General features: G+C 39.6%; 1 protein-coding gene and 1 pseudogene across 18 annotated transcripts in view; both read left to right on the top strand.

Annotated features, from left to right (window-relative positions):
* The window catches only part of LTBP1 (latent transforming growth factor beta binding protein 1), a 466,293-nt gene that overhangs the window by 248,012 nt on the left and 199,500 nt on the right, over nucleotides 1-18,781 (top strand). For all 17 annotated transcript variants that reach the window (XM_078349509.1, XM_078349510.1, XM_078349508.1 and 14 more), the window contains 2 exons: nucleotides 1,532-1,756; nucleotides 2,968-3,242. In XM_078349509.1, the coding sequence (XP_078205635.1) occupies nucleotides 1,532-1,756; nucleotides 2,968-3,242 (500 nt within the window). The remainder of the gene's footprint in view (nucleotides 1-1,531; nucleotides 1,757-2,967; nucleotides 3,243-18,781) is intronic.
* LOC144579365 (uncharacterized) lies at nucleotides 17,209-18,136 on the top strand (annotated as a pseudogene). The gene has a single exon (XR_013526795.1). The product of XR_013526795.1 is annotated as an uncharacterized LOC144579365 (transcript).

Below are 18,781 nucleotides of genomic sequence, written 5' to 3'. Positions count from 1 at the left end.
ATAAAGTGAGGGAGCAGCACCTAGGTTTTTCTTAAGGATCACTTGTAGCTGGAGGTGTTAGAGGGAAGATGATGAGTTCAATTTTGGACATTTCGAATTTGAGGGGCCTATGAAATATGTACATGGTGACATATAGTTGTAGACAGTTTGAAGCTCAGAAGAAAGCTCTGACCAGAAAATAAAAATTTGGGTGACATCAGCATATGATAGGATGAAATCATAAGGAAGAGTGTGTAGAGTTAGTGAAGAAGACTTCAAACCTTAACACACATCAGTATATGAAGAAGAAGTAAAGAGAGCAAGTCTGCAAAGAATGTTAGGATGGAATAGGCGGCAGGAGGAAGGAGCAAAATAGGTGAGCGAGGTGTCATGGAAACCAAGGGAAGACCTAAATCCATCCATTGGATTTAGCAATGTGGAAACCATTGATGATCCTAGTAAGAATAGTTTCTGTGTAGAGGAAGGGCAGGGGATGAGAAAATGTAAACTGGCCCAAGATAGATTGTAACGTGTCAAGAAGTCAACAAACAGTTATGTTAGAAAGTTTAGTCGTGGAGGAGAGGATTTAAAGAGGGTAGAAGCTGAAAGGAAATGGAGCTGAGGGGCTTTTTTTATATATTGTTTAAGCTACTGGAAATCTGTGATGTTTAAAGGCTGCTAGGAAGAATAATTAGTGATAAAGAGGTTGACCATAAGCTAAAATAGCCAGAATTATAACTCCTCTTAAAATTCTTTGCCCAGTGTGTCCTGTTATCTTTCAGTATTCTAATAAGTTAATTCCAAACTAATTTTGGACTTCAGTGAGATCTTGTTACACAAGATTGCAAACTCTTGTAAAGTATGAGTCAAACTATTCTACTTTTTTGTTCTGGGTAGCACTTAGTGCCTTAAATAGAGAAAATTTTCAACATATATTATTTTTGTTACTGTTGTTTATTTATCCTTTGAGCAAATATATTTAATTTTTAATTTTAGTGGGCACATAGTAGATATATATATTTATGGGGTACCTAAGATGTTTTAATACAGGCATGCAAAGCATAATAATCACATCATGGAGAATGAGGTGAGCAAATATTTATTTAATGTCCATTGTATGCCAGATATTTTTCTAGGTGCCAAGGATATGAAGGTTACCAGGCTATACATACTACCAGGCCATACATACCACTTGTTCTTGAGGAGTTTATTATCTAGAGAGTCAGTTAATGACATAATTACAGATTGCAAAAGGTACTTAAAATGGCATTGTGATGGACAGTAATCATTATTTTCCTATGAACTTCCATTTCCATTGTTGGAGGGAGAATAATCACAAGCTATTAAAGAGTTAAATGACATAAGATGGAAAGAAAAAGGTAGTGAGTAGCAGAGACTACTTTTGGGATAGTGATTTTACTCCTTTGTTTACCATTTCTGAAGTTCATGGAACTGTGATGCCTGTCATGGTCTGTGTGTTTTACAGGTTTTGTTGGTTGATTGTTACTTACCCTCTGAGAGACTAACCAACGTTTTCTCTTTTCCCTTTCAGTTATTTGCCATCTTCCATGTATGAATGGTGGCCAGTGCAGTTCAAGGGACAAATGTCAGTGCCCTCCAAATTTCACAGGAAAGCTTTGTCAGATCCCAGTCCATGGTGCCAGTGTGCCTAAACTTTATCAGCATTCCCAGCAGCCAGGCAAGGCGTTGGGGACACATGTCATTCATTCTACACATACCTTGCCTCTGACTGTGACTAGCCAGCAAGGAGTCAAAGGTAAGCTTTTTTCGTTCTGCCCATTTGCCAGACCTCTGCTAACTTGCCAAACCCACATAGAAGTCAAGGATTTGCAGATGGCCAAGGCCGGTATTGAAACAGAAAGGAGTATATGATTTGTGGCCTGAGAAATGGCAGTAGAGGCAGAATGTGGGCCCACATATGTGGCTGCAGTACTTTTTAAGCCATAGAGAATTGGTAACTAGGAAATGAGAAAATAAAAAGAAGCCCATTCTTCTCTAGTGACTCTTACCACCAAGAGCTAAGAAATGTGTATGGCACTGTTCTAACAGGGCTTGGGAAATAGAAAGATGAGCGAGAGAGTGTGCTGGTCCTTACAGCATTAATAAGCTAGTGGATCACACAGTACCTGCCGGTGAACTTCATAGTTGAAGAATGCTTGGTTTTAGTTGTAAACAATCATTTAACCTCACTGCACTTCAATTTGTTCATCTGTAGCGGAAAGTAAACTAGGTCACTTGGAACTCGAAAATTCTATGACGAATTCATTCTTTTAAACCTGGCATTTTTATAAATGCACACTTTTAAAAAGGGGGTCATAGAAGTGTTACTGGCTCTAATTCTTTAAAACCTGAATCCTTGCATTAGGAGATGAGATTTTGTTTGACAGCTACAGAAAGTAGCTTGTTATAGATATAAAATAGTGCACTTTGGTATTTTGTGTGTGTGTGTGTGTGTGTGTGTGTGTGTGTGTGTATGTCACAAGAAGCACAAAAATAACAGGTACTGTGTATTTTGAGAGTAAGAGAATTGTGCCTTGTGGAATTGGGTTTCCTCTTTTAATAGAAAAATGTAAATCCTGAAATTTTTATGATAGAAATTTTGTGAGAAATTCAAAAATAATCAAATGCTTTGTCTTTCTGATTAACACTGGATAAAATTTACCTACTTAGAATAAGCAACATGAAATTTACAGCTTTATAACTTTTGAAAAGAGTATTTTAGTCTCATGAATGTGTTACTGTTAAAAGTTTTACTTTCTATAATACAACTTTTAAAAAATATAAATTCGGGCTTAATTTTTATTTTGCATGTTTCCTTAAGAATTTTGATGGCTATGCAGCAAAATGCCTCACATGATACAAATATGTCTGCATGTGTGTTGATAAAATTTACTTTCATGTTTTAAAACTTTTGATTTGCCTGTTGGTTATTCAGGGCTAACAAGTTTTCCTCCCAATCTGTTGTAGTGAAATTTCCTCCTAACATAGTCAATATCCATGTGAAACATCCTCCTGAGGCTTCTGTCCAGATACATCAGGTTTCAAGAATTGATGGCCCAACAGGCCAGAAGACAAAAGAAGCTCAACCAGGCCATTCCCAAGTCTCTTACCAAGGGCTTCCTGCGCAGAAGACCCAGACCATACATTCCACACACTCCCACCAGCACGTCATTCCTCACGTCTACCCTGTGGCTGCTAAGACACAGCTTGGCCGGTGCTTCCAGGAAACCGTTGGGTCACAGGTAAGTGAACCGTTGGGTCACGAAGCCTGTTTTAGTATTGTGTTACAGATATGGGATCACTTTAACAAGAAAGTCAGACTTGATAAAAATGCTTTTTTTAAAAAGGGCTTTGACATACTATGACTCATGGCCCTATTTTTGTAAATAAAGTTTTACTACTACACTCATAGCCACACTCATTCATTTACATATTATCTATGCCCATTTTCATGCTATGACTGTAGAATTAAATAGTTCCAGTGAGATCATACGGTCTGCAGAACCTAAAATATTTATTATGTGTCTTTTTACAGAAAAAGCTTGCCAATCCCTGATGTACAGAATACATTGGTTGGTTGGTTATAGTGTGTGTATAAATGTGAAATACTTGGAGGTAATAGAACTAATTGTTAGTGCTTTAGAAAACTGGGAAACACTTTCAGGTACTAAGTCAATGGTAGGATTGTCACCTTTCTTTTAGGAGAAGGAGGGAAGATTATAGACCTGAGTGGAAGGCAGATGTGGGAATGGAAAGAGCATCCATGTGGAGTTGTAAGACCTTGATTAGAAGCATAAGCACAGTACTTGATAGGAGGGAAGCAGCTTCCTTATCTGCAAAATAGAGAGAAGATGTGGGGCTCATGAGACTTGGTTAAGATTAATCAAGATAATGTGAGCCCTGCTTTGCAAATATTATAGAAGTATGCAAATGTTAGCTTAAAGAATATTTATCGAAATAGAGTCAAACTTAAGCAACCATGAGTTATACAGTATAAATAAATGACTGTTTTTATATCATGTATTTTCAGTAAGATAGGGTCAGCATTGATCTCGCAGATGCAGTCCTCACTGGCCTGTGGATACCTGAAATGTGACTACAGGGGACGTAATGTGGCTTTTCATTCCCCAGTTTTGCAGATGCTTTTGGGAGAAGAAACATTGTCCATTTAAATTTAGCTTAAAAGTAAAGACAGTGTTTATGCTAAGGGCAGGTTTTGATAATGATAATGGGGCTGAAGATAAACTTATACACTTCACAGCTTTGCACTGAATTAGTCTTGGAGAGGGAGGACAAATTCGGTGCCATTTGCATTGTTTAGTCATTCCAGCTTAGGTTGGTCAGGGAGAAAGGAAAAGCAGATCTTTTTAAAATTGTGTGCCCAGTACCTTTCTCTCCATTTCCAGGTTGGAACACAGATGATAAAAAGCAAGAAAATGAGGCATAGCAAACTTGTTATTGTATACTATTAGGTGATTGCTAACAAGAAAAGATGAAAAGAAATTGTTGGCTTGTAAGCCTAAACTAGAGTATACAATTTAAGGGAATTGGCTAATTGATGGAGTTACCCAAGTAACTAAAACTTAGTGGAATACTTTTGTCTTATCTGCATACATCTTTGACTTTTGGTCTAAAAGATGCAGACAGTGATCTCAATTCCTAATTCATTTTGCATGTGTAGTCACTAATACACAGCTTCAAAATAAGACCTATTTTTTGGAAAACATTCTCAGCATATGATTATTGGTCTTCCTGTTCATGAGGAATGTTGCTGGATGCCAATGACTACCCAATTAATTTGTGCAATTAGGGTGAGCATTTAAAAAATACATTACTGGCAAATAATCAGTAGTGTTTTTTAAATGGTCTGCTATCCTACAAAGGAATTCAAAAACATTTGTGCTTTTTGCTCTGATTGATTTGCAGATGTAGCTGTCTCCAGGAGGTCTAGGTAGATTTTAAATGGCAAAAAATCAAAAACAAAAACAAAACCCTGGGTAAATGCTCAGTATTGCTTTGCTCTGTAGAGCCCTCTTATTAATTGCAAATTTCAGCCACTGAGACTTTTAATGCAGTCATTACCAATAAACATCTATGTTTATATATTACTATGAGAGGTTATATGCAAAATAAATTTGACAGAGATAGCCCTTGTTTCTGTGACATATTCTAATAATTAGGTAGTAAACTTGGGATTGAAAACCCAAGATGAACTATGATCAATGTATTTAAATTCAGGAAAGTTTTGTATAATAGAATTTCAGAACTGTTTTGATGGTGGAGGAAAATGGATGATTGATGAGGAAACCAAGCTCATAGAGCAAAAAGGGAGAGTAATTAAACAGAGGAAAGAGTAGTGCAAGAAATGAACAAGGAAGAGATGTCAGATGAGATCAGAGAAGTGAAATAGCTTGGGATTCTTGGTAGGCTGTTGCATCAATATTAAGCCTCTTAAATCTGAGGCATAGTGCAGTATAAATGACTTGGTGGCAAGGTCAGTGTGTCAGGAAGCCCCTTAGACAAAGTGATCAGGCTCAGCATCATTAATAGTGGGAGCAGTCTGACCTTATGTGCCTCCTGCTGTGAGACAGTACAAAGTTTGCAGAATTACCCATGAAGTGTACTTGCCAAAAATATCTAACCTGAATAGAAACAAACTTTTACACTTAACCCCAAGTTTATAGGAAATACTTGAGGGTAAAGAAACAAGTTAAAAACATTACACCCAGACTGAAAAAACAATCAGACATTATTGCCTGATTTCTTAAAAACAAAAAACAGAGTGATAAGAAAGGGAGATGATGTTTGTAGAAAGAGACTAAAGATACACAAAAAGTAAGTCTAATGTATTCACCTTCATTAAATCTTGATTTTAAAAAAAGCAAAAGCCAGATCTAAAAGATATTTTGGGAATAGTTGGGGAAATTTGAACATGAGCTCTGTTTTAGTCCATTATTGTGTTGCTGTAGCAGAATGCCACAGACTGGGTAATCTATAAAGAAAAGACATTTATTTCTCACTGTTTTAGAGGCTGTGAAGTTCAATATCAAGGCGCCAGCATGTGACCAGGACCTTCTTACTATGTTATCCCATAGCAGAAGGATAAGCGAACACAAGAGAGTGAGGGGAGCTGAACTTGCCTTTTTTTTTTTTTTTTTTTTTTTTTGAGACAGAGTCTCTCTGTCACCCAGGCTGGAGTGCAGTGACGTGATCTCGGCTCACTGAAACCTCTGTCTTCTGGGTTCAAGCAGTTCTTCTGCCTCAGGATTTCAAGTAGCTGGGACTAAAGGCGCGCGCCACCATGCCCAGCTAAATTTTGTATTTTTAGTAGGGACAGGATTTCACCATATTGGCCAGGCTGTTCTTGAACTCCTGAGCTCGTCATGATCCACCCACCTCCTCTGTCCAAAGTGCTGGGATTACAGGCATGAGCCACTGTGCCGGGCCTGAACTTGCTTTTATAACAAGCCCACCCTGGTGATAACTAACCCACTCCCAAGATAATGGCATAAGTCCATTCATGAGGGAAGAACCTTTGATTAGGTTCCATCCTCCTAACAAGTAGTGGCTGGTTCTTGAGGTTTAAAGAAAGAAGACCATAAAAGTACAAGGTGAAGCAGTAAGTACTGATGTAGAAGCTGCAGCAAGTTGTTCAGAAGATCACTGATAAAGGTGGCTACACTAAGCAGCCTTATACTGAAAGAAGATGCCATCTAGGACTTTTATAGCTAGAGAGAAGTCAATGCTTGGCTTCAGAGGACAGCCTGGCTTTCTTGTTAGGGACTAATGCAGTTGGTGATTTTAGGTTGCAGCCAGTGCTCAAAGGCTGTTCTGAAAATTCTAGGGCCCTTAAGAACTATACTAAATCTACTCTGCCTTTGCTCTATAAAGGGAACAGCCAAGCCTGGATGACAGTGCATGTGTTTGCAGCATGGTTTACTAAAGATTTTAAGGGCACTGTTGAGATCTGCTGCTCAGAAAAACAAGATTCCTTTCAAAATATTATGCTCATTACCAATGTACCTGGTCACTCAAGAGCTCTGATGGAGAAGTACAAAAAGATGAATGTTGTTTTCATGCCCATAATCATAGCATCCATTCTGTAGACCATGGGTCAAGGAGTCATTTTTACTTTTAAGTCTTATTATTTAAGAAATGCACTTCTTAAGGCTATAGCTGCCATAGATAATGATTCCTCTGATGGATCTGGGCAAAGTAAATAAAAATAGAAAGAGTTTGCCATTAAAGATGCCATTAAGAACATTCATGATACATAGGAGGAGGTCAAAATATCAACATTAAAAATAATTAAATTAGATACTGGAAAAGTTAAATCCAACCCTTATGGATGACTTTGAGGGGTAGAAGATTTCAGTGGAGAAGGTCACTACAGATATGGTGGAAACAGTAGAAGAACTCTAGTTAGAAGTAGATCCGAGATATGACCAAACTGCTGTATCTCATGTTCAGACTTGAATGGATGAGGAGTTGCTGCTTATTAATGAGTAAAGAAAGTGGTTTTATGAGATGAAAGCTCCTCCTGGCGTAGGTGCTGTGGACGTTGTGAAATGACAACAATGGATTTAGAATACTCTATATGTTTAGTTGGTAAAACATTAGCAGGGTTTAAGAAGACTGACTTATTTTGAAAGAATTTGTACCGTGGGTCAAATGCTATCAAACAGTATCACTTGGTACAGAGAAATATTTAGTAAAAGGAAGAGTCAGTCAAAGCTGTAGACCTCATAGTTTCTTATTTTAGGAAGTTGCCACAGCCTCCACAGCCCTCAGGAGCCCCCATCCTGATTGGTTGACAGTCATCAACCTCAAGGCAAGACCCTCCACCAGCAAAAAAGTTATGACTCACAGAGGGCTTAGATGATTATTAGCATGTTTAAAGCAATAAAGTGTTTTAAAATTAAGGTATATACTTTAAGGCATACCACTACTGCAAACTTAATAGATAACAGTATCGTGTAAACATGAGTTATTTGCGCTGGGAAACCAAAAAATTCATGTGATTCGTTTTATTGTGATATTCACTTAATTGCAGTGGTCAGGAACTGAACCCACAACATATCTGAGGTATTGTCTGTAGTTTCAGATGTATTTTACATATAAGTAACACAAACTTCTAACAATTATTGACTCTTGAGAGGTTCATATGCAGGTGATCATTATATTATCCTTTGAACATCTCGGTATATTTGAAATTTTTTTAGAAAGTGAAAAATATTAAAATTTCCTAGACTTATACATAGAATAGTATATTTTAAAGCTGAATTTAAAAGCTTTAAAAGACTTTTTAGAAACATATGTAGAGAGACTTTTTAGAAACAAATGTAAAGTTTTTCACTGTTGAATAGCTATGCTGGGTAGGAGTGAGGTGACAGGAGGAGGCCAGGGAAGAGAAATTGGCCTTGTGAAATGACCAAGGGCCATTCTAAGAAGTAAAGTTGAATATAAAAGAGATTAGGGGCCGGGCACGGTGGCTCAAGCCTGTAATCCCAGCACTTTGGGAGGCCGAGGCGGGTGGATCATGAGGTCAAGAGATCGAGACCATCTTGGTCAACATGGTGAAACTATGTTTCTACTAAAAAGACAAAAATTAGCTGGGCATGGTGGCGCGTGCCTGTAGTCCCAGCTACTCAGGAGGCTGAGACAGGAGAATTGCCTGAACCCGCCTCAGGAGGCGGAGGTTGCGGTGAGCCGAGATCGCACCATTTCACTCTAGCCTGGGTAACAAGAGCGAAACTCCGTCTCCAAAAAAAAAAAAAGAGATTAGGGGATTTTGTGGAGAATCAAGCATCAGGATTGCATTACAGGCTGTTGTAAAGACAAGGATCGTGAAAAAAATGGACTATTCTGAATTTTCTTGCTTCACAAATCAGCTAAAGAAATGCTCACTAGAATTGATTACCTGAGCCGTAGTGGGGAGGATTGTGAGAAGATGAGCAATTACATCTTTGTGATAAGCAGCCTCATCCTTGATTAATATTAAGAAGGGTGTACTCTTAATTATCAGGCAAAAAGTCCAGGCTGTTTCAGACATGGAATGACAGAGAATGGATGGAGAAAATTCAGTGGTCAGTGAATAGATTTGCTGATGACAGTTAAATTCATGACCACAGAGGACATTTCTTTGGATTGCATTGTAATGAAAAAAGAGTAGGAATAACGGGGTTAAAAGTTTCTGTAATGTTTTTTCACCTTGACAGAGAATGCCAGCCTGTAGGGGAAAAAAATGGTTTCTGCTGTTTTGTTTTTTGAAAAAGTTATGTTTAATGTTTCAGAGTTTCAAAAATATATTTAACAGTCAAATAAATCATTGATTTTTATGTGAATCAGGCTGTCTCTGCAGGCAGTCTCTATAGGCATCACTAAATCTGCTATATTCACAGAATAGAAATTAATCTAATAGAACTATATAGGGTGACAGATAGGAATGGTTTTCTTGAACATAAATCAAGTATGAAGTAGTTGGCAAGACTTCATTTTGGCAGAGTTAGGTTTCTGTGCTACCTGGAGTAAATTGTGGTAGTCTACATATATTTGAAAACATTTGCAAGAGTTTGCTCACACAATGATTGTTAGAATTACAACTCCAGTGGTGACAATTACCAGCCACTTTCAGGGCAATCTGATGTTTTCACAGGCTTAACACCCCAACATTTCCATGTAGTTATCATGTCTGAGGAGGGGCCAAGTTTCAGAAAATACCCCTCCAATCTATTTTTGCATCATAGGGACATTTAATGTATTCACGTTTTTTTTTTTACATAAAAATCAATTGTATAAGCATGTCCTTTGTTTTAAAATTGATTCTCTTAACAGTGACCTAAATTCAAAGTTTATTTGGCATCTGACTTTTTGATTATTTCAAACATGTTTTATTGATTGCCCAATTACTGGAAATAAACATTTAGTGACCTAGTTATGCCAGATGGTATGAAAGGCCTTGTATGGGAAGCATTTAGAATCACAATGTAGAGTTCAGGGTCCAGCGTCCCTGCTGAACCTGCCCATTGCCTGGTTGCATAAGTCTGTGCTATTTGTTAAACCCAGGAACCTGCCTTATAATCAGACACAGGCATTATAAAAGGAGACAAAAAATTCAAGTGCTTCAAGACTTTCCTATTTCAAAATGCTGAAAGAGCAGAAATTTTCACATATAAACACCCGAGTTAATTAAAAAGCAGGTTTTCCAGGACTATGGATAACCTGAAGTAGCTTTAAACAGAGTATGTTTTGAGGACAGCACTGCAACACAGATAAAGGTGATCAAACAACACATGAACCCACTTTTATAGTTTGCAGCTATAAAACTCTTAGAGAAGATTTTTAAAACCGTAAGAAACAGACTTTAAGGTCTTTAATACATATTCTACAGAAGACAATAAACTTTATGTGGATTGGGAAGAAAGGAAAGGACTGGTAGTTGATGTGGAGTCCTGATATCACTGGAAAAACTCTTTTTCCTTTAGTTATTGGTCATATAAATAATAAGCCCTAGGGCAAAATTGGATTAAAGTGACACAAGAACTGTTTGGGATTCTGTTAGAGATGCCAGAAGTTGTTCCAGCAGTTCTCTTTGGACAGGAAAAATGGAAACAGAATGGACCATTGGAGGAAAAGATTGTTTAATTGAAGATAGGTCTCTTTTGGCAGCTACGTTCAGTAACATCCTCAAACTCTGAAGCTTACACACACACACACACACACACTCTAAAGGGCCAAATAGATATACTTAGCTTTTGCTTAAAAAAAAATCATAATTTCTCTCTTTTTAACAGGAAAATGTGAGCTCATTGAGGTGGAAAGTATCCTAATTGCATGGCTAAAATTACTTTTTTTTTTTTTTTAAGAGTCTCAGTTCTTTTGTCACAGGACTTTGAATAAAGAAAAATATTTTTTGGTTTCCACTGTAAAAAGCCAATAAGAAGCTGGGGAAATAGATGTGATGCCTGCCAATTCCACGTGGCAGAAAAAAGGATGGGTAGATGGTTGGGTAGATGCAGATGAGATGGGAACTTTGGAAATCTTTTCTCAGTGGTGAGAGAAATGGATAGTGTTTATGTAAGGGAGCTGGGACATTGAGTTCTGCTCAGAAAGCCACCCTTGAATTTCCACAGTATCTCTCCTGTCCTGGTAACATGAATAGTACTGGGATGAAGCCTAAATCTATGATAAAAAATAGAAATAAACCAGTTTTATCCTGATAGAAGTAATGCCAGAATTATTGAAACACTTTTCACACTGGTTAGTCCCTAAATTGAGTTCATAAACTATGTAATAGATTAGAAGTCTAACAAAAAAAAATGGTTATAAAACATCTTACTTATGTCATCTCCTTTATGTGGAGGGGGAACTGAGCCAGGCTGGGTCCACAGAGGGCAGAGGTGAATTGTGGCCCTGTCTTCCTCCCCATCTATCACCTGAGACCACATGCTCTTACGGATAGGGCCCTCCCAGGTGATCTTGGGCCAGTGCAGTGACCTGCCTTCTTTTGGAGGAGCTGCTGGGTAGTGACTGGGAAAGCTGAGGCTGGGCTGCTAGACATCTGTCTTCTTGGTGAGCAGAGAGCTCAGCTGGAGCGTGCTGATTGCATTTACTGAAGTTTGGCTGCCTTGAGGTGGAATAAGTCATTAATACCAAGTACTTCCTATGCCATCTGGGCTTTTCTTCAGTGTCCCACTCAAGTACTCCTTTGGCATAATCTAAAAAATACTTAATTGAGTGTTATTGAGTCTGGTTGTCTCTTGTGACTCTAAAATGGCTGCTCTCTGTGGCTATTATTGCCAAACCTTACCTGTGTCAACAGCTGAAGGTATCGCTGAAGGTGTCCTATGCATCTCAGTGATAGGTGCTGGAACTCCTATGTGTTCACTGGTCTCGTTCCAGCAACCTTTGCCAGATTGACTTTCCCACAGAGGCTCTTGAGCCTGGAGTCAAGAAAGATCAGTAAAGACAGGGGTAAGATCCAAAGAGGAAAAACACTGCATGTGAGAGAGAACATGTCTGCATGTCACTGGGCTCCTGCCAGTGGAGAGGAGAACTACTCCTTTTACTTGGATTAGGAATGTAGGGCTAGGACATTAGGATAATCAAAATATAGATTCTTAGAAATTCAGAGAATGGGTTGTGACCCAGACATTACCCTTCCTATGGCCTAGTATCCAGTCTTTACCTGGACGGATGTCTTTTGGGAACTAAAGAGGCTGTCAGCTTTAAGTGTCCACCTGCCTTGACCTGTTTAAGAGAAGCAAGTCTGTGTTTCTTCATTGATTCTCCCTAAGCCCCTCCTCTCAGACTTTTTTTTTCATTTTATTGGCAATAAAAATGTCTTTATCATGACATGGAATATCAGATTACCATATTTTATACCTCTAGGGCTCATTAATATACCTATTAATAATATCCTGTTTCTGCATAGGAATAAGCATTGAAAATAATTGTGGAGCAGCTCAGAGTGGAAGCATGTTGAGCTACTTCTGATATTGGCAAAGGGATAAGATTTTGTCACTGTGTTTGAAGATGACAGTTCTGAGCATGTTGGAAATAGTTTTAAGAGACAATGGCTTGAATTGATGGTTGATTTTGGCGCCATACATTATAAGAAATGATCTCAGGATTTATAGCTGGTATTTCTAGGCTCTAATGGTCTGATGTGGCTCTGTGCTATCCCTCAGAATTGAGATTTGCTAAAATGAGGAGGAATCAACTGGTTTAACTGAAAAAAAAATCAGTCATTTGAAATCTGCCCCATAAAGTTGTAGTGAGAGAAGCAACATTGCTATGTATTGAAGAGGACAAAGTTCTGCCCCGAACCGTCTCCAAGACAATGATAGTAATTTTTTTTTCCTTTCTCATCCTTCCATTTTTTTCTCCTCTTTTGTGTCTTTTTTTCTTTTTTAAATGAAATAATTTATATATAAAATTGAATGTTCTATTTTAACAAGGTCACTTATGAGACTGTGCATTTACTCCAGTGACGCTGCTGTTGTGCAAACAGTTTGGACATGTCTGAACATGACCTGCCACCATTGAGAATATTTAAAGTATGTCTCTAGCCCTCAAGAAAATTATGATTCAAAATATTTTGAATATTTCCCTAAATATTTTAAACAAAGAGAGCAGTGCCTTCAAGATGACCACTTTGCAGAAGACTGGTTTCGAATGTGCAAGCTCTAACACAGTTTTTAAAGAATATTATCTTAACGTTCTGTGGCTTCCAGGTAGGCCTCTTTTTTTTTTTCTTTTTCTTTTTTTTAAGATACGTAGTCTTATTGTGTTCCCCAAACTGGAGTGCAGAGGTAGGAGCATAGCATGCTGCACAAGTGATCCTCCTGCCTCAGACTCCCAGGTAGCTAAGACTACAGGTGTGTGCCACCACACTTGGCCATGGGACAAGCCTGTTAGTAAGACAGTGCATTTTAATAAAACCAATAGCTTATTTGACCTTCAGAACAATCAGGATAAACAGGAAAAGTAGATATTTATGTCTGCCATTTATTTCTGTGGAATTTGAGGCCCAGAGATTGGGACTAGCTTGTGGTATTTCCAAGATGATAGTTCTCTTTCCATTTTAGCAAACTCACCATATATCAGGCCCTCAGCTTCTTCGTTTTTCAAATAACTGGATTGGCTAAGAAAAAAACAAAGGTGTCTTTTAGCCCTCCAGCCCTCTGTGATGATTTCTGCATCTTTGTTGTTTTCTGCAATCTTTAGACATCACTGGTGCTGTCATACCCACAGGCCAATGGACAGACCAATGTCAAATAGAGTGAATGAATAACTATACTGGCCTCTCCAATCCAGCTGACTTGAAAGACTCCTCTCTAACCAGTTTCTCTGAAAAGCTTTTTAGTACTTCTTCAACCCATGTTTCTCTCTGTTCCTTAAATCTTTATTGTTGCTTTTGCGCCTTATTTCTCTTCCTCACCGGCTTGTGCTTTTTTTGAAATCAATACAGTTGCATTTATTTTTTTTTCAAGTGCCATATATCAAGTTTATTCAAGTCCTTTGCCCATTTTTTAAAATTGTACTTTAGGTTCTGGGGTACACATACGGATCATGCAGGATTGTTGCATAGGTACATACATGGTAAGGCGGTTTGCTACCTCCATCCCCCCATCACCTGAAGGCAGGCTCACTTATGAATTGATCTCAGAACTAGGCACAGATGAATTGTGGGTAAATATATTAGGTTAGTCTGGGTTGTGCTCCGGTAACAGATTAACATAAGTTTACTTTTTGTGTGCATTAGATATCTGATAGGTGAGTAGAGGACTCTGCTCTGTATATTTCAGGGACTTGGGTTGATAGTGGTTCCATTTACTGCCATGTTATCCAGAATATATGGCTTCCTTAATTCCTACAGCAGGGAACGAGAGGTTCTGCAAAGGATGACACTCGTTACCTTTCCCTGTGCCCCCTGTTCAGAATGAGTCCCATGGCCATACCTGTTAGTGCTATGAATGGAATTATGCCTCCCACCCCCAAATTCATATGTCAAAGCCCCAGCCCCCAGTGTGACTCTATTTGGAAACACAACCTGAAAGGAGATAACTAGGGTTAAGTGAGTTCATAAGAGCAGGGCCCTGATGAGATAGGATTAGTGTCTTTAGAACTGACACCAGTGAGCTTGACCTGTCTATTGCTTTCCCCACATATTTGCACAAAGAAGAGGCCACTTGAGCACACAGCCAGCTGGCAGCCACTTACAAGCCACGAAGAGGGCCTCACCAAAAATCCACCATGTTGGTACCATAATCTTGGGTTTCCAGCCTCCAGAACTGTGAGGAAATTAAAAAACAAAACAATCTATTGTTGGCCAGGCACGGTGGCTCACGCCTGTAATCCCAGCACTTTGGGAGGCTGATGCAGGTAGATCATGAGGTCAGGAAATTAAGACCATCCTGGCCAACATGGTGAAACACTGTCTCTACTAAAAATACAAAAAAATTAGCTGGGTGGAGTAGCACCAGCTATTTGGGAGGCCGAGGCAGGAGAATTGCTTGAACCCAGGAGGCAGAGGTTGCAGTGAGCTGAGATCGTACCACTGCACTTCAGCCTGGTGATACAGCGAGACACCATCTCAACAAAACAAAACAAAATCTATTGTTTAAACTACTCAGTCTATGGTATTTTGGTATGGCAGTCCAACAGATAATTTGGAGCTTGGAAATGTGAGAAAACAAGTGGCTTTTTGGGGAACAACGGATGTTTCTGCCAGAAGAGTCAGGGCAGTGGATAAGACAGACATGGTCCCTGCACCCAGGGATCTAAATGAACCTGTTAGTGCTGTTTGTGGCTTTCAGTTTTTCTACATGGCTTGCAACCAAACCACAGGTAATTATTAGTTTTGAGTTCTGTGTACTTGGAAGAGAGACAGAAAAAACTGAAAGCTCAACCAAATGAGGCATGCATTACAATTTCACATAGTCCTATGAGGCTTGAAATGTTTTTGGTTCCTTTCATTGTCTCTTTATAGACATGAAGCTTAATATACAAGATTGCTCTCAATCTGGTTGTAGAAATGAGCATTGGAGAAGGTAGGCGTTTATGTTCATTATTTTGGGGGGATCAGGTTGCTATGGTCATAATACTCACATCTTTATTCCCTTTGTCAACACGAGTCTTTGTTTTTAGACAACCCTGGTAATCAAACTTAAAATAAATACGATCTACTACCATTTAGTTCTAGGATTTATGATGGTTTGTGTTGTTTTGCCCCAGGGAAAGGCTAACAGGAATTACAATGTCAGAATATAATCATGACAATACTATTTGCAACTTAAGAAATTGCAATTCTTTTTGCAACTTAAGAAGAGCAAAACACAGCCTAGAATAAGATTTGACTGTTGAAATGTTCACATCATTGTAGAGGTGGAGAAAATAGGCAGCTCAAATTCTATCTCTCCTTTAGAAAAGATGTCAAGTAGAATCATAAGTTTCATGCTTAAGAGGTATTTTTTTCTTCACATGTTACTTTAAAAACCATTTTTGCCTTAGTGTAACTTTTAAAATACTGTTTCATAAACTAAAGTAGTTGTCTGGAATTCCTTGAAGCCCATGGTTTGGCTTCAGCAGGTTTTAAACAAATACACTGTCAGAAATCGTTGTGGATACATTTCTAGCAGTTAATGCTCTAGTCACAGTAGATACTTTGTAAAATCAATAGCCTGAAATATCAGAGGATTATGGTTATATCAGATTCCCCAAATGCCTAACATTGTTTTAATTACTCTAATGAAAGAAAGCTGAGTGGGCTTAAAAAAAAAAAAAAGAAAGGAAAAAAACCTTGCCTATAAAGAATGTTCTGCTCAAGCCAAAGCAAATTTTTTTTACAAGTTCTTTTAGAAAATCTGGAAGTATTTAAGCATTTTCCTCTTCTTATGAGACAATGGCTGTTACCCAGCCAGTTCTACATCCTACAGTGCTCTTTATGACAATGGCCCTTAGAACAAGGTGATCAAATATGTCGCTCTAGTTGCATTAGCGATAGGGGTTAGAGTTTTACAACTTTTTACTTATTGATGCATAGAAATAAACATTTAATGATCTAGTACTGGGAGACTTAAGAGCGTTGATGAGATTTTCTAGTTTAATTTGGACCCATAGTTGATTCAGGGCCTAGAAGAACACCATTTTGCTCAGAACATTGGCAAGAGTCACCTTTCCAGAGTGGAGATGTGTTTATATCATAGTGAAAAGACAGTTTAACAGGAACAAAGAAGAGGAAAGATGAAGTGTGGATTGATCCAACCTGTTACATACAGTCAGTACTTTTCCCACAGGGGACTTCATTCTGATTCTTACTAGAAAAAGTTCAAGACTTAAAAAAAAAAAAAAAAAAAAAAAAAAAAAACAGGATTAACATTCCTCACCTAGCTTTATAGTATTGATGGTGTAGCTTTTGTTTACTAGAATACCCCAAGGCTTTCTGAATGTGGATGGAAGTGAGGGTGGCACCTGCATGGGTGGAGTAATTTATGGGACATACCTGTGCAGTGTGGGCTGATGGATTCTAACGTGACTTTGTATTGGTCACAGCTCAGTACACCCAAGATTTGCATTTCCATGACCATCTTGAATAATTTCTGAGATCTTGCCTATTGATAATTTTATGATTCATTAGAGTGACCCATTATAATCTAGAATTGAGCCATTTAAGAGCTATCACTGTTTTCAGTGATAGCCGAATGACTTTTGGCAGCTCAGAACCCACTCTCCCATGCTGACCGTCCTCATCAGCTGTTTGCAGATGCACCTCCTCCACCCTCTGCCCCCAATCCTGTGGTATCATCACTGGGGCTGGGCTTCCTCCACCAGGCATGCCTCCTTCTGGCTCCTTCCCTCCCCCAGTGCTGCCTGCTGGAGCCCTCCCACCTGGGATACCTCCAGCCATGCCCCACCACCTATGCCGCCTGGGGCTGCAGGACACGGCCCCCCTTTGGCAGGAACCCCAGGGGCAGGACATCCTGGTCATGGACACTCACATCCTCATCCATTCCCACCAGGTGGGATGCCCCATCCAGGGATGACTCAGATGCAGCTGGCACATCATGGCCCTCATGGCTTGGGACATCCCCATGCTGGACCCCCAGGCTCTGGGGGGGCAGCCACCGCCCCGACCACCACCTGGAATGCCTCATCCTGGACCTCCTCCAATGGGCATGCCCCCCCGAGGGCCTCCATTCGGATCTCCCATGGGTCACCCAGGTCCTATGCCTCCACATGATATGCATGGACCTCCTCCACTGATGCCCCCCCATGGATACACTGGCCCTCCATGACCCCCACCCTATGGCTACCAGCGGGGTCCTCTCCCTCCACCCAGACCCACTCCCCGGCCACCAGTTCCTCCTCGAGGCCCGCTTCGGGGCCCTCTCCCTCAGTAAATTCACATTTTTCTTCCTCCTGTTACATCTTCCCAATATCTTTTCGATTCCTTGGACCAATCAGAGATGCTGTAGCTCCTTGGGGCTAAGGCACTAATCTCTTTGAGCACCCCACCCCATTCCCCTTTTTAATGTAACTTTTTCCACAGGAGGTATTACTTTTTTATGTTGGTTCTGAGTATTTTGCAGATGCACAGAGAAAATAAAACTAAACTCCTTGTTTAAAAAAAAAATTTTTTTTTCAGGAAGGTAGAGATGCCCTTTGTGTGTACAGGTTAGCAGGAAAGGGCTGGCATGAGGTAGGGTCAGGAAAAGACAGCCCATTATTATGGCTATCCTTGATAAGGCTGGTCCCGGACAGAGTACGAGGATAGAACCAGGCAGGCTGTGGCAGCATGGAGTCTAATGTATGAACCTGGCAGGCAGGGGGCACCTGAGGAACACAGACCTTCATAGGATTGCCCTGCCACAGGAAACCTTGCCACTGTAGCTCCCTGGCTGCCCTCAGCCCTGCCCTGGAGCTTTTATAAAATCATAAAATGTGGACTCTGAAATGAGTATTAGCAATTAGTCTGTCCTTATGATTTTATTGATGATGCAGCTAACATCCAGAAAGGTAAATCAGTTTGCAGTTGAGTTTGTGGAAGGTGGGGACTAAAACTGAAGCTTTTTAGTGTCTAGTCCAGTGTTTCTACTTTTTTTTGAGATGGAGTCTTGCTTTCTCTCCCAGGCTAGAGTTCAGTTTAACGATCTCAGCTCACTGCAGCCTCCACCTCCCAGGTTCAAACAATTATCCTGCCTCAGCCTCCCAAGTAGCTGGGATTACGAGTGCCTGCTGCCAAGCTTGTCTCTTTTTTTTTGCATTTTTAGTAGACACA

This window comes from Callithrix jacchus, chromosome 14 (assembly GCF_049354715.1).
Source record: "Callithrix jacchus isolate 240 chromosome 14, calJac240_pri, whole genome shotgun sequence".
In the NCBI taxonomy this organism is placed as follows: domain Eukaryota; kingdom Metazoa; phylum Chordata; class Mammalia; order Primates; family Cebidae; genus Callithrix; species Callithrix jacchus.
The sequence above is the reverse complement of the archived record's forward strand: the minus strand, read 5'-3'. Positions and strand labels throughout refer to the sequence as shown.